We start from the raw sequence: 20,915 nt of genomic DNA, 5'->3' as shown, positions 1-20,915 counted from the left end.
CTCCATCCTTGTCTGTTTTGGCTGCCAGGTTGTACCTGTCTGGTACTTCAGGTACGTTTTAGCCCATGTATCTGTGTGCGCCTGTAATTCCCTTCCTCTATTTGTCTGCCTCCTTTATCTGTCTGTCTCCTTTATCTGTCTGCTCCCTAGCTGTTCCCCAGCCCAAAACAGCCCTTGTGGCCTTCGCTCTCCAACAGTTGAAATCACATACCCCGGTCAGGCTCCCATCTTCAAACACCAAGCTTTGCCCAGCTGGAATGTCAAATCATTTCAGTCTCAGTCCCATTTTTCTTTCTGCTTGTTTCTATGGGCTTCTCACTTTTGCCCTGTGTATCTCTCTCACAATTTATTCATATCTGTGTGCATCTTTTCCTCATGCACATACAGCACATTCACTCTAGTAAATGTATTTTCTCTGATTCTCTCTCCTCTCTTCACATGTAGCACTAGTGCACCGCTGCGTCCAGAAGTGTTTCTCTGAAGCCAAAGCTAACCTTCTTCTTCCAGATTAGAGTAATCTCAATTAATTAAGAGTGCAGGGAGTATGGAGGACTTTGGCCATATCAAAGCAGCAACAGGACACAAAGAGACATTTTGCATATGAGCGATGGTGGAGGAGGCAACAAGGGAGGGAGGAAGTGGGGGAAAGCAGAGAGGCAGCCATGGTGGAAGTGGGAGGATCAAAGCAGGGGATGGTGGCAGAGTGCTGTCCCCTGCTGTGCAGCTCAGATAAAGACAGGTTAGCGCCACAGGTCTCCTCAGTGAGAGGGAGCCAGGCACGAGGCCAGGGGAGATGCATGAACAAGCCAGCTTACAAACATCTCATAATAACTCAGGCAGAAGAAGCCCTCTGAATTAAAGTGTCACTTTTCATTTGCTTTCCTTTCCCTCTTTTTGGCTCACTGGCTGATTTTTCCCTCTCTCTCTCTCCCTCTCTTTCTCTCTCTCTCTCTCTCTTGTCTGCCTACCCCACCCCCATAACCAGCCACCCCCCCACCCCTTCCTTCTCCTCATCACAATCCGAACATAACATGGACTCCCTCAGTTGCCTTCCCCACTGTCTTCATCACAGGGCTGCCCGGGGGCTCTCAGGCTCCTCCATCTGCCTGCTGTGTGTCTGCGGCTCTCCCTGTCTTTCTTTGCTTGTCTCTCTGTCTGTTTGTGGCAATCCCCGTCTCTCCAAATCTATCTTTTGTGTGTTTGGCTTTGTGTCTGTCTGCAGGGCTCTCTGTCTCCCCGCACACATACAGTCAGAAGTATAAGCATTGGTAAAGAGAAAGTTTTTTGGCTATATACTCATCTAAAGTGGAATACAGGAAGATTAATATTCCACAAGGGACATGTTGTCTTGGGTCAACACTAGTTGGAAATATAGCAGCAACAAACAAGGTGTAAAATTAGCATGGCACTCCAGAATTTACAATTTGTAAATACTGTATGTGCCTTACTAAGTAGGTCTGGTTATCTTTGTAGCTGACAAATCCAGAAGCCACTTTTGCTTTCAGTAGGTTGCTTTTGACCTTTATAACCCTTGATAGCCCCAAAGCCTGTGTCTCTGCAGCCAGGCTTATTATTATTATCATAAAACTCACTGTGTGCATACATTTGGGTATCTGTAGTTCAACTCAGTCAGCTTTTTGTGGGATGCTTGATCAGAAAACATGTGATTTAACAAGCTGTTCAGATTTTGCTCACACATGCAGGCTCATTAAAATATACCCCCCTCCATCTGAGTATCTCCACTGAGCACATGGGAGACTTAGCATTCTGACTGAAAGTTTTAGTAATATTAATATAAAGAGCAACAAAGTACGTGCAAGGACAGGTTTTGGTGGATTCATGGGTTAAGCCCAGAAGAGTTTTCTGGCAGAAAGATTTCTGCCACTGGGGGCTTTTTAGCAAAACGCTCTGAAGGCGTAGCTCTGAAGGTGTAACTCCCACTGACCAATCAGAGCAGACTGGGCTTTTTTCGTAGAGCGACTAAAAAAAACAGAGGGTGAATACAGGTATATTTAGACAGTTTTTTGAACATTAAACTAAACTTGTACCAGTAGAAACCCTAAATAGAAGTATGAACATAAAAGTAAGAATAATATGTCCATTTTAAATTCAGCTGGTTTCTGTGTTGTTAAAGTTGCAGCTCTGCACAGGGAATATGACACAGGAGGCAGAATATACCGTTTGGGTTGTTTCCAGCACCTCCGTGATCGATGTCATTACTGTCATTGTTCTCAATCCTACTAATCCTGACGCTGAGCCGGGCTGTCCAAATTGGGTGTGCTGGGTGCTGGCGCTACTAAGGGGGGAACAGAGTGGGGATAGAAGCAAAGTGCACAGAAGCTGATGAAGGTTGTTGCCATGTTCTGAAGTGGAGCCCCATCTTCCCTGCAGTGATGGGAGTGGATGGGGCAGCTATCAGTCTTTAATTGGGCACTGTGGGCCATAATAAAGAGATTCCAGAATATGGGGAAATAGAATGAGAGAAAGATACAGAGCGATATGGAAGGCCAAAGAGTGGAGTGAACCCACTGCGCTTTAATGCAATGCGTAATGGCAGGTGTCGCTCTGCCTAATTTCACGCCTCTGTGAGCGAATGTGCACCCAGACGATCGCCACTTCCAAGTCCCCTCTCTTTCTCCCTCTCCCTCTCTCCATTTCAGTCTCTCTGCCTTAACGTATAGTCAGTGGTGTGTTTGTCCTTCCACATGACTGTGTGATTTGGCTTGTACAGAAACCTGGAAGTGCATGCCTGTAGGCTCCATGACAGGCTAAATGTGCAGCATAAGCACTAAATAGAGGCATGGGGGCAGTTAAGGAAACACAAGGGCCCACCTCTTCCATCTGTCACATCTAGGACTTATGATGAGGAATGAGGCATACTTGTTCTTTTGCTTCTCTCAGTAATCCGGCCTGTTGGACTTTAGGCCAGTGGGAAGAGACGACAGGAGGGGAATGGGTCAACAAATGGTGTGTGTGTGTGTGTGTGTGTGTGTGTGTGTGTGTGTGTGTGCGTCACATAGCGGGACTTTCAGAGTTTGACATGGGGGCATCCTGTGGCAGCAGAGACGGAAACGAGTTCTGATCCCTGATGCCCTGCCCAGCTTCTACTATGACCCTCTGTTGCTCCACAAACCTCCCCTCCCATCCTCACCCTCTTACCCTTCCTCACCCTTCTTCTTTCCTTCTCACTCGTCCTTTACCCTCCTCTCCCCCCATCACTGTTCCTCCCTCCTCACCCTTTCTCGCCCCTCCTTCCTGTAGTCTGTGTTTGTGTTGGGAAGATTAAGCTGCTCTGACAAAGCTGTGTTTACAAATATGCAGGCAGAGAAACAGGCCAAGCGACGCTGAATAGGAATAGAATACAAATTGCTTTTTTATCTCTCTTAGGGCCAGGGCGAGAGAAAATGTGTTTGCGATTGTTGCTCCTCCGCCTGTGAAGGATAAAGCCTCAGTACTGGGTTTGGGCTCCCTGTTAGCATTCATTCTATCCTCTCCTCTCTCTGTCTCTCTCTCTGTGTCTCTCTGTCCTCCCACTCCCTTTCTTCCCCCATGCTCTTTCTCCTCTTTGTCTGCTCCACACTCTCTGTCTCTTTCTCCCCGGCGGGAATTTTTTTTTGCTGTTTTCTTGGTAATCATATCTCCTCTCCTCTCCTCTCCTCTCCTCTCTTCTTTCCTCCCTAACTCTCTCATGTCTCCCTGATGTGTGCTCCTCTCTCCTCTACATGTGCACTACTCCGTCTCCCATCACCTCGTTCCCTCAATAATTTTCTCCATTCCTCTTCCCCCTTCATGTTTCCATACAAGCTGAATATCTCTCTCAGTTGCTCCCTCCCTCTCTCTCTCTCCCTTTCCCTCCATCCATCCTTTTTTCTCTCCTCCGCTCAGTAGGACTTGTCATGATTTACAGTCTCTCTCAGCTCTTCCTTGCTCACACCGGAGATATTGGAAATTTGGAGTGCCTATAGATCACGGCAGGGGGAGAAGCCGTGAGCCTCCGCTAATCAGCCCTAACAGAACTGTGGAGCATTACAAATCTGAGCTCTCTCTTACAATTAGGCAGCATGTCTGCCTGGCATAACCCACGGCAGGGAGGCTGAGCCTGTGATGTCATCTTCAGCAGGTCTCCGCCGTGTGTGTGTGTGTTTTAGGGGGAAACAGTGGGTTGGATGGTTTGCTCTCATTAATGCAGAGGACGTGCTCCCCTTCTCCACACAGTGGCACTTTTATCCTTACCTCAGCTAACACAAGGGAAGGTTAATGTGCGGTCATACAGACTCAAACAATGCCATATATGTTTATTAAGCAGCAGCGGTCTCACCATGTGATGCTTGTATTAATTCATTATTTTATGTTAATACAGGACATGCCTTGAGGCCCAGATAGGGGCCCAACTTTTGAGGACAATGTCAAGAAAAATAACTAAAGATCAAATATTTTTTTTACCGCTAGTCTTGTACACACTGTACTTTTACCTCTATCTGCAGTGGCAGAGCAGGGGCAAAAAAAGAAATAGAAAGGGCACCAGCATGAAAAACATTTTCTAGCGTGTAGGGCAACCTATATGGAACCGCACCGCATCTTCTCAAGTTTAAGGCAACCATAGAGGGCCCTTCATTGCATTTTCCTACTGGAATGATAATCAAGAGTGCAGTTGATCATGTTTTCTCAATTTAAGGGCAGGGGTACTTTAAAGGCATTCCAGAGGGCACTTCATCACTTATTCTCAATTTAAAGGCATTCTAGAGGGCACTTTATCACATTTTCTCCATTTAAGGGCACCTTAGAGAGCACTTCACAAAGTTTTCTCCACATTTTCTCCACTGAAAGAGCACCCTAGAAGACACTTTATAATATTTTCTCTATTCAAGGTCATCCTAGAAGACATTTCACTACATTTTCTCCACTGAATGTGCACCCTAGAGGGCACTTTAGCATGTTATATCTACAATAGTGGCATCCAAGCAGGCACTTTTGCTGCTTTTTTTTTTAAAACACAAGGAAACCCCACCTACCCCTTCATTACTTCACCATTGTGCACCTGTAAGTCTCTTTTCCCCCTCCGTTGTATCTTATCAATCTGTGTTGATGTCCCGTTGGCTGTTTTCCAGCACATGCATTTGGGTTTGAGTAAGCACATTGTCGACACGAGCTATGGGAAAGTCTTCTTAGACTCAGCTGTTTCCCACCCACGAAAAATGACAGCTAAAACCTGACCTCTGACCCCTTGTCTTTAAACTATGGCACGATAACCTGATTGCTGTATCCATTACTGCATCTTTTAATGGAATGAAGTGCCTGTCGTGGTTGATAGCCCCGGGCTCGTAATGCAAACAGATGCTCATTACTCTTTTTACTGCGAGACATTTTTACATGTCTATTCTAGACAGGCAATCTAGAGGTCAGCTCAAAGGTTAGGTGATAAGGAAGTGGTGTCTTGAGATAATGACTGGTTTCCATTTTCCATTTTACCTTTTACACATATACTTAACATCCATTTGTAACCTGTCATCCCTCACATTAGGATAATTTGCTGATCTCCTCACACAGACTTTTAACTAAAGCTATTTTGCTTTATCAAGATGCAGCGAGTCGAAACACACATTTGCAAGACAGCTTATTAGCATTTCAAAAAACAAAGACTTGACTTGAGCTAATTTAATCTGTGGTGCATCTCCAAAGTGAGGCCACTTTCTCATGTGTCGAGCAAAGTCAGTTGAGAATAGGAGAAAGAGAGGAAAAAATGAAAGCCCGAGTGAGAGAAGGTGGCAAGAGACCATTTGCTACCATTGCTGCTTAGGCCTCTGCTAATAGTGTGGGTACTATAGAAACAGTTTGACTTTTTAGAAGCTGACAGAAGCGCTGCAAGGTTCCCTGAGCTTTCCTTTGTTGACAGGCATCAATGTGTTGACTGCTGTTGTAGGCTGAGGTCAAGGCAAGGCCTCTACTGGCTCTTTGTGAAGTATAAAAAGCAGGCTGATATATTCACTCGCACGGCCGTTTCACCTCTGTTTTTGTGTTGAGGTTTTCAGCAGTCTTGTTACTTTAAGTGAATAGATCTTTATCCAGTGCTTGATTCAGAGCAGATGCTGCTGCAGTAAAAGAGATCTGGTCAAGGTTTGTTTATTTGATGTGTTTATGTGAATGTATGCTATTATCAGTTCGTCACAGAATCCTGTCAACTGAATTATTACAAAATGCATGAATATCTGATAAGCAGTTAGACTTCTTTATGCAGACACAGATAGTTAAGTCTATAAAGCCCATACATTTACATTTATGCATTTATGGCCTGCATCCATCTTTTCACTTTGGCCTATTTATAGCTTGTGCTGTCAAGGAATTGATCTTCTAAAGCAAAACTATACATGTATCCATAAACACACAAATATAGATGCATTATTCTCTCACTGTCATATTTGTGGGGTGTGCTTGTCTTGCGAGCATACAGTCCCTCACAGATAAAATTCAGTTTCTGTAGGTGTGTGTACATTATTGTTATTTGCAGGTGTGACTTGGCATTCACTGTGTTTGTGCCTATGTGTGTTTGTGCCTTTGTCTGTCAGCGTGTGTTGGTGTATGGTGGCATGCCGTAGGCCCCATGCCACCCTTCCATCCCATTAGCTGAGCCCAGCCCCTGCCGGTGTCTGCTTTAACCTTGGCCAGCGGGCTGGAGGAGAGGGAGAGTAATTCTAACCTTAAAAACCTGCTGATTAAAGCTAGTTTGGTGGAATTCGATTCCACTTAATGCCTTTGGCCGTGAGCCCAGCTGGCTAGCATTAGCATCAACAGACACCGTGTCTTCAGTCAGGGAGACAGACGTGCATGAGCTTTCACTGGCACGTGCAAAAGCACGGCTGTAAACCCCACATCCCCTCGTCTATCTTTCTGTCTCTATTCTTTTTCTGTGTCCTCTGTCTCTAGTTCCACTCTCATCTCTCCCTTTGCCCGATATATAACTCGTACACCCAACTCCATCACCACACTTCTCCTCCCTGAAATGTCTTTTCTCTCTTTCCTCTCTCAGGGCTTTTGGTGTGGCAAGTGGTCAGGGGGTTCTCTCTAACTGCCTCAGTCCTGTTATTGTTTTCTTCTTGAACTTGATGTATAGCTGTGTTTACGCGTCCAGCGTGGCTAATTAATTCTCCTCTGCAGGGCCTGTTTATCAACTGTTTGTGTTTATTTTCAATGAGTACGCTATTTTTAGAGCCGGTCATTTCCATAACACATGCATTTTTTCCAGAGCATCATTTGTTTTGCTTTGTTGAGGAATTTAGGTTTGTTTTTCATTTTTTCCTCAGCTCGAGTGCAGCCTGCCAATTCATTTTGTAGCCCGCTCAGTTTTGACTGATTTAGAGGCTGCAGCTGGTCTGACGGAGAGGACCGGGGAGATAAATCTAAGCCTCTTTTGATTTATTATGTATAATGTCTCATCAACCGTTGCTTAAGTCTTCAGATGCACTGAAGAATTATACTGTTACAACTTTACAAGTAGTGGCTTATTTAAAGAGGGATAAAGAAGAAGAATAATCTTAATAGAGAAAGCAGTCGCTGACATAAAAGCCACAGTCAATGTGCCAGCAACATACAGGAGCTGTGCATTTCTTTCTGAATGCAAAATGCAAGAGAGATACTGTATATTATGGGTATTCTGGGCATTGTGCCACCCTACCAGACACTACAGATAATTTGATTCCCGCTGAACGATTGGGAGAGAGCAGAGCTGAGCGGCTGCCTGTAAAGACAGCAGGTAAAATGCAGAGCATTACGGTATCAGTCGAAAATGAGCTCATCCTCCAAACTGGAAGTGGCACTTTTCAGCCGTAAGTCATCTAATCACGTCTGTATAGAGCCAGAAATCGTTGGTTGATCAATAGTCATCATGGATGCTGTCAATGGCCAGAGTAGCTTGAATCTTGCATGGTCCATGAATCTCTATTGAGTATGGATTTTGCGCTGCCTCCACGGATGGGGTTTGATAGTACTGCCTGATTGGCTGCTGCGTGAGCTCTATTTATGCTGCTGTGCCCCAGGCTGAATCACCTGCCCCAGGCATCCATGTGAACAGACATATGCAAACATGCACACCCACACAGAAGTACACACACAGAAAATGATACATTCCCTCTAATGAAGCGGTGAGCCAGAAGTGACTTTACCAGGTGGATGTCCATGTCAACAACTGCATAACAGTGCGAAGCAAGTCGCTCAATACAGCGAGGGCTGAAAAAGTGTATATGTGATCCGACTATGGATTATTCATATCCATAGCGATGATAGGTGAGGAAACGTTAGCTGTGGAAACATTCAAGTAAACATGAGTCATACATGAGTTAATGATAAAACTGAACTTAATAATTGTATTATATCATTCCTAAAATAACAATGATTTACCGAGATCGCCAATGTTTTCTCCTTGTGTGAGGGAGATATGTAACATCCAGTTGTAGATTCCGTCACGGAGGACAGCAAAATCATAATAATAAGAATATTTTAACTTTGGATGGCAAAGCCATCTATACTTTATAAATATAAAGGATGATAAAGGATTTTAGTCACTGGACATCTTGAGCTTAAATTATCAGAGAAGCAAGATGAGCAAATGTTAGCAGCAGAAGGACTCCAGCCCCTGCACCAATCTGTGGAAACATAAAACTGCTTTATTAATAGTATTTTTACTGGTTTACCGGGTGCTTTTGTATTTGAGAGACCTCTGCGGGCTGCTCCTGAACAATGAACACTGAAGGAATTCTAACTGGGAGAAATTGACTGCAATGACAGCATTACTCCGTCTTTGTTATTGTTTTATTGAGAGACCCTTGGCAGAAAATTCCATTTTGCGTGTTTAAATAATCATGAAGAAAGAGGTTTCACCAAAATGCCAGGCATGTTTCCATGCATACACCACTTAGTTATGTGTGATTAGGTGTGTGTGTCTGTTTCTGTGGGTTTGTGTGTGCATGTCTGACAGAAAACCGACAGACAAATATGTGGCAGCTTCTGACAGTAAGATGTTTGCATCATGGCAGGAAAACAGCAAATTGCCAACATAAATAAGGTGCCACGCTCTGATTAGGACTGCCTTCACACATCATTATGGTCTAATGAGAGAGTTTCCCTCTCTCTCAGTCTCACTATAACCGCGTGTCGGCTTGCCAGTTTTGCCACCACAGACTTTGCATTTTGCTCTGGCTGTGCCTGACACCTGTCAGCCATGATGGATGAATGTAAGTGAGGTGTCGCCAGGGCAACAGGCAGGCCAGGGGCAGCGGTGGCCTCCGGAGGCAGGACAGGTAACCGGTGGTGGCCCTGCCTTTATATCTGAAGGCTTTATTCAGGCCGAACTGTTTATCACTGGGCTGTCTGGCCTGCTTGCCCTGTGTGAACTGCGATGCTGTTCCACTCAGGACCGCTTTACCACCCCAAGGGGGGGGCGTGTTCGTGCCAGGCAATAATACCCTCTCATTGGGCCAAGCCAGAGTTTCATCGCCTTGGCCGCTTGCTTGAGTGACAACACCAAATGAATTTGCTGCATCAGTGTCTGACTTTGGAGGACACACGTCGCTGTAACTCTTTTTTCCTGCTGTCTGCAGTGACAGCACATGAATACATTATGGACACGCTGCTTGCAAATACCTCTATAAACTGTTCTGTATCATTGTTCTATTGTGTTTCATTTGCATCCCCAACATAACACTAAACCCATAATATATTCACATGTGTGGGAATGTGTGTGTGTGCGTGCATGCAGGGCACACCTATATATTTGTTTCACTGTTTTTGTGTCAGCGTGAAAAAGCTCTTCAAAATTACACACTGGGAAACGGCACTTTTAATGAGAGGATATGTGTGTATGTGTGTATAATTATGGTTTAATTGCTTGCCCTGTGATGTGCTGTCATCTGTCACAGCCCAAAGACAGCAAATAATGGTTCTGCTGCCGTCACTTTGTCACCCAGACGCTCAGCATGCAGAGAGCAGCAAAAACACCAGTAACTGATATGCGTCTTGAATTACTGATAAGCGCTCGAGTATGATGAGCTTTGTGTATGTGGGCGTGCTTGTGCTCTCAAAAGTATCTTGGCTAGCCTTTCTATCTTGGTCTATTGTGATTGTCTGTGTATGTGTACGTAAGGGTGTGTGTGTGTGTGAGTTTAACGGCGTGTGTGTGTGTGGTTCTCTGAATATTTCTGTGTTTAGGAGTGGGTGTAGTTTTGTGCTTAAGAAGTCATTTTCTAATTCTGTGTGGGTGGGAGTGTGATGGGAGGGTGAGGGTGCACAAGCTTACGTGTGTGTGCAAATGTGTTTGATGCCTACTGTATATCGGTACTGACAGGTGCAACAGTTGTGTTATGCTTTAAGCTGCTTGTTTGTCTGGCACGCTGCTTTGTGTGGTTGAGAAATGGAGTAAACAGAGGGAGAGAAAAGCAGCCTGGGGGCTAATTTATTCACTCCCCAGTCGCCCTAGTCACAGAGGCCTGTTGCATTGGCCCACCTGTCAATCCTGAGGAGCATGCCATAGCCTCATCCAACTGCACACAGCCACCACAGCCCACTCTCAGTGGGCCAAGCCCTTTAGGCTAAAGCAGTATTAACCATGATATATCAATAAACTCTCCGTAATCAGAATTAACAAGACAGCAAGTTTATTTAGCATACAAGCCACATTAATACAACTCTGCCATTTTCTGTGTGCAGTGAAAATCCATGCAGAGTTATGGTTCTGTCGGTGTATGTGTTTAGATTTAAAGTCAATATTGAATCGTCAGTATGTCGGCATTTCTGTTCGTAAGCACCTTTCACAAAAGTATTGCAACACATGAGTGTAGTGAAATGCATAAACAGTTTAATGCCTTATAGGCCGATGTAACGTATTGCATCACAACCACCTAATCCCTGAAACAAGCACAAAGTAGAGTTTATGACATAAATACTTACAAAACTGCACAGGAGAAATGTGTGAGCTGCTAGCAGCTGAAGTTGACTGTAGTAATGTGATGTTCAATGCACTGTGGGAGTGGGAGGAAGCGTCTGTCCGTTGCCAGCGTGGAGTAATGGATGGCAGAGCTATGGGAGTGGGAGGAGGCATACATCCTTTTTCAGACAGCTGTAATGGATGAGAGTACAGCAAAAAAATAAGAACAGGAGGAAGTCTGCATGCTTTCACTATCTCAAACTCTCACTCGCAGAGTTCGGTAGTATTGAAATCAGTTCACAATAGATGTGAGTGGAACAATGGAACACCTGGAGAAAGAGTCAAAGCTAATGTGACTTCTGTTGTTTGTGAATTGGTCAGAGGATGTCTGCATGTGTAAATGTGTTGGACTTTCTCAGCCATATACACTGTGTGATGTTTTCTTTAGTGGTGTAATGTGTCTCTCACCATGTGCCCAGTCTGTGAAGCTGTGCAGCCGTACTCTGGTATAATTAATCAGACAGTTTGATGTTGGCAAATGAGTGTTTTACAGACTTCCTCTGCAGGCCCTGCTCTTTTTAACTTGGTTTTAGTTAAACAAGACGAGCACATAACACATCTCAAGGCACCTATTTATCACATGGTCCTCCAAGCAATGTAGCCCAGTGCCCCCTCCCTCCCTCCCTCTTCCCTTCCCCCATTCCTGAACCCTTTCCCACCGCCTTCCCATACACATCTCCAGTGCCCGAGGAAACCCGCCTTAACTTATTGAACACACGGCTTCTGAATAATGAAGCTGTGTCATGTCTGCACATGCACACACTCTCACTAACGGTGCATGCATCACCCCAGCTGTGATTTCTCCTGATTTTCTAAACAAAGAGTTATACCAAAGTGGATTGGAGTGAAGCTAAACCCTCCCGACCTGCTTGTTTGATTTATTCCTGTAAGAGCCAAGCTCCCTGTCTTAAGTGCAATCCACCCTACCCTCACCTTCCACAAATATTGTATCGCACAAAATCAGCCCATTTCCCCGCCGGTAAGGGTTGGAGGGGGGAGAGAGTGCTGTAGACTTTTGCTGCTGCTGTAAACAAGCAAGAGCAGGCTAGCCATCCCTCTGGGTCATCTGGGAGCCGGGGCCGTGGGTCTCCCACAGAAGGATTGAGGAGGGGAGAGGACGGGAGGAGGATAAGTGCTGCCTTGCTCCTGTTCCTCACTACACAGAGCTTGGTTTGCGTTTGCCGGCTGGTGAAAAATGTCTCCTGGCCCCTCTGCCAGATACCGGGAGGCGTTATCAGCCCTGCCTAGCTCTCTCCACGGTAACGAGGCCCTAGGCACAGTATTATCTGTTTACGATAAGGATATTAATAACACTGTGCTTTAGTTATGTGCTGGGATGCCCTGTGAGGTGATGGAGGGGGCGGGGGGGATTGGAATAAGGAGCCCCTGAATCATTCTGTCAGGGGCTCTCTCCAAGCAGGACAGGGTGAGAGTGCAAGAGAGAGGAGCAGAGGAAGGAGAAAGTGATGCTGGGACATTGTTTAGATGTTCACCAGTTAACCAATCCACTTTCTGTGTCCAGGTCACAGTCCTTGTTTCCAAGAACAATAGCTTAAACCATCTGCCAGCAGCTCCAAGTGGGAGTTACTGTTAGGAGGGAAGAGGTCAGGGGTTCAAAAGTCACAGCTGTCATGCTCAGCCTATTGTTAATACTTTACTTAAATATCTTTTTTTCTCTTTTCCTCTCCAGTGTCTGTATGGCTGCTACGTCCACTCCTCCATCATCCCCACCTTCCACCGTAGGTGCTACTGGCTGCTCCAGGTAAGAACTCTTCTTCTCCTCCTCTACACTTCAACACGCTTTAGTTTCACTTTCAAACTCTCTCAGCCTATCCACAAGAACTTGAATGAGTTGCATGATATCAGTTTCCATTTAACTGGAGCATTTTCCTTTGACAGCCGGCAGGCAGACATCAACCTTCCCCCCTCCCTCCCCGCCACCTCCCCCCCTCTCTCTTCTCTTTTCTCTCCCCGGCCTCCATTTCCCTTATCTTTCCCAGTCATTCACTTTTCTGATGGCATTGCCCATACACGCCGTCCGGCACGAGGGCGGTATCTCAGTTTGCTAAAAGCTTTGCCATCTCCCCTGTCTAACAGCTGCAGTGATGGGCAGTAAAAGCGTGATGGAAGACGTTCCCTGTACAGTATAGTGTGCTTACAGTGGGTCGTCAAGTCCGCAGGCTGAGAGTGGTTGTAAATAGTAGTCCTTTGATCACCTCCCCAATACATCTCATCATTCTCGTTTAGCATGGCAGCCATTATTGTTGGAAGGTGCCTGATACGTACAACCATTCACACACACAATTTTAAGGGAGCATAAAGCACACAGGCAGAGAATAGGGGTGTGTGCAGCTGCTGCTATTTTTGTCTATCTATCTATCTGTAGTTATATGTCAAACATATATTCCAGTACAAAACGTGTGAAGAAAAAGCATCTCTGGGATAGATACACTTTGGCTACTACGCCGCCAGTTCAATTTCGCTAAGATGTATTTTCTGCAGACGTGAATTGTTGAGTCGCAACATCCCTGCTGTACTGAATAGACCCAGAAGACAAATTCATTTGTAGTCTAACCAACCCCTCTTACAATGTCTGTTAGCTAAAGAGGAGAGCAGACCGGTTGGGAAAAGACAAAAGGGAAAAACTGGCCTCAACAATGCTTAAATACTAATCAAAATAATTAGAGTGTTCCCACGGCAAACAAAAGCTTTCAAACAACAACTGTTTATTTCTCTCTTTCGCTCTGTCTGTTGGCTCCGTGTGTGTCACAGGCAGTAATAACAACACGAGCAGACAAAAAGCATGTCTCTTCCTGTCTCTTCTGAGTTCAATCAGCAACAAGCCACTCAGGTTATTTTCACTTAAATGTATTTTTCAAATGACTAGGGGTACGGTGTATCATTAAAGAGTCTAAGCAACAAAAAAAATAAAATAATGGTACATGGAATATATCATTCCGATTCTCGAAATAACACAAGACGTAGCAGTATATGTTTAGACTTAGGGATGATCAGAGGAAGCCCTTGTACTGTTTGGGGAGGCTGCTCATTATCTTTAATCTGCTTCCATTTGCAATCTGTCACGGAAATCTTGTGTTGATTTTCTGGAGTAATTTTGTGGTGGTATTAGAGGCTCCCTTAAAGGGATAGGTTCACATTTTCTTCAAGTTTATCTTAATAAAATACTGGCATTCCCATATGTGCATTGAAATACTGGCTGGTGATCATCCCTCCTGTCAATACTAGCTAAGAAAAGATCCCCTTCTAACACCATTTTAATGTAAGTGATGGTGAACAAATCCACACCCACTCCTTGTTGCATGCAAACATGCATTCCAAACCTCACTCAGTCAAGTGGGTAACTTCAAAAGTAACATTCTTTCTAGCATAAAACTCTCTCTTACAATACCCACTTGATTTGACTAATTCAGACTGCTGAACTTCAAAATACATTTTAGCACAGAAGGAGGAATGTGGATTGTGTCTCCATTCTCTTTGTTACTAAAAGATTTTTTCAATGTATGTAGAGGAAGAATGTTTGCAGCGATTGGCAACTCTTTCAAAATATGGGCATTGTTATAAAACAGACAAAAAAAGTGAACTTATCCTTTATATTGAATTCAGGTCTCAAGGAGCACAAAAGGGGAATAATGCAGAGAGCTGGGGTCAACTGGGGTCATATGCTTGTAGAAACCACAGCCCTCGTTTTTTTCTATCTATCTCTGCCAGTTTCAGCACACACGTAAACACTCATCAAACTTTGAGGAGTCCACTGACTCAACTTTTCTGCAGAGCGTCGGCTAAGAACAACTGGGTTAGTGAATCCCTGGCCCTCGCCTCTCCTTCTCTCACTGTTCAGTAGATCTCCTTACATGACTCACAGGGCCCTGGTGCGCAGCTAACACAGCCGTTCATTCAAAACAAAAAAAAAACCTTCAGCACCAAAAATAATATTTACAACCACGTATTTTCTTTGGCACAATTCAGATTCACATCTCTTTTCAGGCAGTTTATTGCAGACCATCTGTGCTGACAGGAAGCCACAATCACAATGACACCAGGGGTAAAAGATTGGACCACTTCAGTCCATATCTCTGCAGATGCAGATAGACCTTCAGCACCTCTGTCTCTTCAAGCCACTTTCAGTCAGACAACTGACAGTCAGCCCTCGTCTCTCTCTTTTGCCACCTTTCTCCAGTCTCTGAACCCTCAGTCCCTGACTCCCTGTGTACCATTTGCTGTGTCCATATGAGATTTGCAGGCAGTAGTCTGTCAACAGCAGAGCAGCAAGGAGACTGGAGCTCCCAGAGCGGCAACAGGGAAAGGTCACCAGTGAGTGAAAAATGTAAATATTCAGCCATCCAGCGGCCACAGTCACAGAGAGACAGGGATGAAAATAACTCCTATTACACAGCACCGACAGGGAGGGAACACAGAGGACAGAGAGGGTAGAGACAGATTGTGAATGAGAGAGCCAGTGAGATGGACACAACTTTTTAAAAGTTAGGCTAAAAAAAACACACTGAAGGGAGAGCTGGAGAGAGAGCTAGATTTAAAGATTCAAAGCCAAAAAAGCAGCAGAATAGAAGGGGAGAGAAAGGGGACAGTGTGTATATGTGTGTATTTTTGGATATGTGTGTGCAAGAAAGCGAGAAGTGAGAAAGACAGACGGAGATAGGTTGGTGAAAGGTGTTTTAGGGAGGGGGGTTTAGCCTGTGGGTGTGTGCCTCTTTATCCACTCTTTATCCACTCTTTATTGAGTCAAAGCCTGGGTAATGAGACAGGGGACGGGAATGAAGACCTGCGAGGGGGGTCCTCTCTCACTCCATTCATTTTCTTTTGTTCTTTTCACCTCTCACTCTCAATCTGCTCATCCCCACCACACTACTTCCACCTCTCTATGGCATTAGACCACTTTAAAATGTCTGGCCCATCCCCGCAAATGGCTGAGACTGAAGAAAAGTACCACCGCAGTTATCTGGGGTTGCAAACAATGAATCCAAATTGCTGCTGAGACAGAGAGCTGCCCAGAGCGGACTGTGTGGTTTGTCACTCAGAAAAAGTTCCAATTTCATTGGATTTGATTTTTTTAAAATGGGGCTCTATGTCATACCGTGGCATATTATTAACACTACCAACGAGGAACTCAGCCCCAATCATTATAAAAAATCATAGCAGTATATAGCTTTTCTTTAAATACTGTCAGTTTAATAACTGTCAGTTTAATAAGTGACAGCATTTAAACTTGCAGGGTTAAGGGAACAACAGGATTGCATATTTTACATACAAAATACTGTAACAATATTCAGTTATAGTTTAAATTTGTGGTATTCTGAATGAGTTACTGTATTTTAAAATATATTACTGAAAGGATTACTTTCGCCAAGGAGGTTATGCTTTTGGTTCAGTTTGTTCTGTTTGTCAGAAGAATTACGGAAAAACTACCGGCTCAGTCTTGTGAAATTGTGTATTAGGGGCCAAGGGTTAGGAAGGACCCAGAAAATATTGGAGTCGATCCAAATAACAGTCCTGACACACAAATTATTTTACACTTCCCTTAAAATAGATGGCCTTGGTGGAGATCTGTTTTTGTTTTGAAATTCATATGATGCACTTTTCACAGCTAGAAAGACAAAATGTGCAACAATTTGCACGTGTGCAGTGCACCGACCACACGACAAGGGCAGGGCAGACAATTTTGAAAAATTCCCAAAATAATCTAAACTATTAAGAATATGTTAGTTAGTTAGTTTAAGGTATCTCATACAATGCGTTATTATAGTTTAGAGCATGTCTTCAGTCATCTGTAGTAGAATATATTTGTCAGGAAACCCTCCCAACATTGAGATACTTTGAGACATACCTCCATGAGTTCAGTACTACGCAGTCTTTCCATCTAAAAGCTGTCATGGCACACACACACACACACACACACACACACACACAGACTGAGACACAAACTCACTGACACTGAGGATCTCTCCTATCCTGGTGGCACTGATTGATGCTATTGCTCTGTGTCCCCTTCTCTTGTTTAGTGCTAATCGAATGTAATTCCCTGCTTGCGCCTCTCCATCAAATCAGACAGTGGAGTTTGTGCTGGCCGACAGGGGCACAGAGGTGGGGATAATTATGATATTAATACGGAGGGGGTCTGAGGGGAAACTTCATTTGTCCTGCTGCCTGCCATGAACACAGAGAGGGGTCAATAGCCTTTCCCGCTTTTTCCTACTTTAAAGAGGAAGAGAGAGGGATGAGATAATGAAATGACTAGTAAGGCAGGAGGGAATGCTGACGACCTTGTTTCTTCACAGCTATCACTTTCTCCCTCTTACCTTCCTCAGCTTAGGCCACTGTGCTCTAGTCTCTGTCTCACATGAATACATTATTAATATCACCATTCACTGCAGTTACATTTTTCTTATTACATTAGTCCTTCAGAGTATAATGACTTTGGAACCACTTGAATTAGTGTTATGTAGGAAAATGAGTTGTCACTGTTGTCCCTGTGATCATTCCAGCACTATTAGACAGTATTTCAGCTATTTAAATTTATGGAATAATTCAAAGGTTACTTAATTGGACAGGCAGAGTGATAACTCTGTGATTTAAGAGAACCTTGAGCAGTGTGAGCTCTGCGGCGCTGTCCATGGTGCTGAAACATACTCTCTACCTTTCTAACTGTTCACTGCATCAGAGTCTGTTTTTTATGGCTGATCTATCAGAAACCATACAGCCCCTTTGAAGTCCCATGCTATTCACCTCTGTTAACAAGCTCACCAACCTCCAAAGATCAATACACCTGGTCAAAGCTGTCAGCACATCATGTACATGTTCTCATCATGCCCCACGCCACCGCGTCACCAGTCAGGCCAGAGGCCCCTCTCCCTCTCTACCTAATTGAATGGGAAAAGTTGAGTAGCTCCTTTGCTGCAGTGATCCGTCATAGGTCGGTGTGCAAGAAGGATACAGCAGCTACAGACCCAGAGCCACATGCCTGCAGGCTAAAGGTAGACAGATGGATTCTTTATATCTACCAGAGTTCTCTATTCATTCGGATCAGTTTAGTTGCCTCTGTGTTGAGCACTGGGAGACAGGTGCCGGATTCAGAGTGGCTCAGGTGATGTGTGATGACGGAGCAGAGCTGTCAGGTCCAGATTCACATCAGATACGTCCAGACTATGCAAGGCTACATAATGAATATTTCACTGAGATAAATCATGGATGAGCCTGGGCACCGTTCTGTTGATTTCACTGAGAGGGTAGAGAGGCAGCAAAACCTGGCGAGGTTTTGACTGGCTGTCTACAACCTCAGGGCAAATGGAGGCAGTAGAAATATAATTGCCTTTAGCTATGCAGGCTGTTGTTTGTATCAAGTGGAAATGCACCTCTACAGAGTATGATATCAGATTTATAGCATATGAATTTGACTCCACCACCTGACATTACTGCTTAACTCAGAAGCTCGACACTGGACTGGCATGTGAACGGGTGGCAGTATGTGCGATGTGAGTGTGTCTGTATATCTGTCAGTGTGTTACCGATGTGTGTTAGGCTTTGCCGTTCTGTTTCTGCGCTATGGGGAGACCATGATGCTCTCAGCAGCATGCTGCTGCTGGCAGGCCCCCACTCTCTCTGCCATGAGGAGAACAGCTGCTTCACGAGCATGTCGGGGTGTAAGCCATGTCCCCGTGGCTCCCCTCATCTCCTTTGCTTCTCCTCCTCCTTGTGTGCAGTCACACAGAAACAGTGCATCTGACATTAACCCTCTCCATATCCTCTTATTAACAATCAAATATGTCCCCCTCTGTGCTATCACGTCTCTTCTGGTCCTCTGAGCACCTCTGCCAACCTCTATTTCTACTTAGAGAGAAAATATAGACTTAGTTCTAAGTTCTACTCAAAACAATGACATTGAGGCTCCTGACCTCTAAACAAATTGAAGGTTACTCTGGTGCTTAATTAATGGCCCCTGCTGGAGCACTCTCTCCCCATATGAAGAAAGAGAGAGGAGTTGAGCTAAACCCCAGAGGCACACACAGAAACTCCTCTCCTCCTGGCAGACTGATCTGTTTCTCAGTGCCTGCGACCTTTTCTCTAGGCCCGTCGCCTAGCCCACCAGCACGGCCAATTATCACAAATCCCCCGCCGCATTTGTCTTGCCATTTTCACTCTGCGGCCAAAGAGGCGTGCATGGCCATAGACTCCTGCAGCCTCCTAACCAGCCTTAGCCCAGACGGAGAAACAGAGGCCCACAACAGGTATGTGGTGTTTAAATAATTCAGTTATCCTGAAAGGTTAAGGCTCTGCCAGTAAGGCGAACTGACATTCATCTTGCTCCAGAGTCATGCGCCCCACTTTCAGAAGGAGCAGCCATCGACATGTTTACATTTTGTGACTTCCAAGATTGTTATTGACACCGGTATTTTGCATGTTATTCTAATATTCCTGCTCTCTTTTAACTGGCTTCTTTGAAAGATCACAGAGAACTGGCTCACTAATGAGAACAGGAATCAAACCTTTGCCGATAATGCGAGCATTTAGATTAAAATAGCTCTAACGCTAGGCTTGTACAAGAGATTTGTGACAAGCCTTGATTCTGGTTTGTTATTGCTCTCTGTGTTGTACTCAATGAGCCTTCTCTCTAGAAGTACTTTGCTGCCTCTCCCATATTAGATAATAAGAGAGTCCCTGTTCATAGTGTCAGCAGCCAGCCTTATTGGTGTTTACGTCCTGCCTGTGTGTGTTAGAAAGCAGAGGAGATCAATGGCTCCACACTAAGTCTTTTCTGTGCTCTGCCAATCTCGGTGTCCCCACTCATGTCAAGCCACAGATCTGCCCGTGTCACTATGCAGGCTCAGGCGTGATGGCAGAAGTGTGCACGCATTTCCCAGCTTCCCAGAGAACACTGGTCACAGCTAATGACCAGAACTGTCCGATTTGTCCTGCCCTGATTACTCCTCTGAGCCCCAATTAGCCGTGGATGAGGGCTGACATCCCGACACGATCACTTGGATGTGTCATAGAGGGAAAGATGAGACAGGGAAAGGAAGGATAGAGGTAAGAGGGAAGAGGAGGAATGTGTGTGCTAGAGACCAGAGGAGAAGAGCAAAGGGGAGTCGGTATGAAAGCCGTACTAATATAGGGCCAGAGTCATTCACTCTGCATTCATTCAGATATCGATCTCAATTCCCCTTTAACCAGCTACCGCTCATCAACATACAAACCAACAGCTCTGATTGCAATTTCTATAATTGGCAATTTTCATTGTGAAAATCTGTCTATCTGAGGCTGTTAGCTGCATCTGGTCTGAGGCAAGCTGATTTCTCTGTGGGTTAGGGATGAAGAGACTAAGGACTGTTTGTGGAAAAGATATAAGATAAAGATAAAGTATTGGGCCAATGTGGTTGAATCAATTTATTAGTAGAAGCAAATAGTGAAGTTCTGGGAGCCTCAGAGGTATTTTATTATGGATAAAAACAATGTCATTTGTTTCCCTAATTGTCAATAACAATCTCTCTTATGAACATTGTTTTCATCTGTGTCTTCACCTTATATCCTCTTCGTTTTTCTCTTCCTTTCTCTTCTGCCTTTTGTTCCGGCCTGACCCCCCCAACACACACCCCCCTCCCCCTCCTTCCCACCGCTCTATCTGTCTTTATTTCTCTCTGCCACTGTGTCTCCCCAGGATTGCTGAGCTTTCTCCCCTCTGCAAGTTTTGAGAGAAAATCTCGCCTTTTTTTTTGGCTTGCTCTCATTCTCTCTCAGTAGGGGGCAGTGGAAAAGTAACTACAAGGGCACATAAAGCCTTCAGAGTCAAACCAGACTTCTTTTAGTCTTTTTTGATCTGGATAGATGTCATATTGAACACACATGCGCACACACCCTTCAGTGGGAAGGCTCGGCTCCTATCTGTGTCTGCTCCCCCATCTCTAAACTCGCC

At 44.8% G+C, this 20,915-nt stretch overlaps 1 protein-coding gene across 2 annotated transcripts in view; it reads left to right on the top strand.

Annotated features, from left to right (window-relative positions):
- Nucleotides 1–20,915, top strand: part of camta1a (calmodulin binding transcription activator 1a) — a 301,590-nt gene that overhangs the window by 222,489 nt on the left and 58,186 nt on the right. For both annotated transcript variants that reach the window (XM_059332352.1, XM_059332354.1), the window contains exon 6: nt 12,663–12,734. In XM_059332352.1, coding sequence (XP_059188335.1) covers nt 12,663–12,734 — 72 coding nt within the window. The remainder of the gene's footprint in view (nt 1–12,662; nt 12,735–20,915) is intronic.

The sequence above is a fragment of the Centropristis striata genome, chromosome 5, assembly GCF_030273125.1.
Source record: "Centropristis striata isolate RG_2023a ecotype Rhode Island chromosome 5, C.striata_1.0, whole genome shotgun sequence".
Taxonomy (NCBI): Eukaryota; Metazoa; Chordata; class Actinopteri; order Perciformes; family Serranidae; genus Centropristis; species Centropristis striata.
This window is presented reverse-complemented; position numbering and strand designations above follow the sequence as displayed.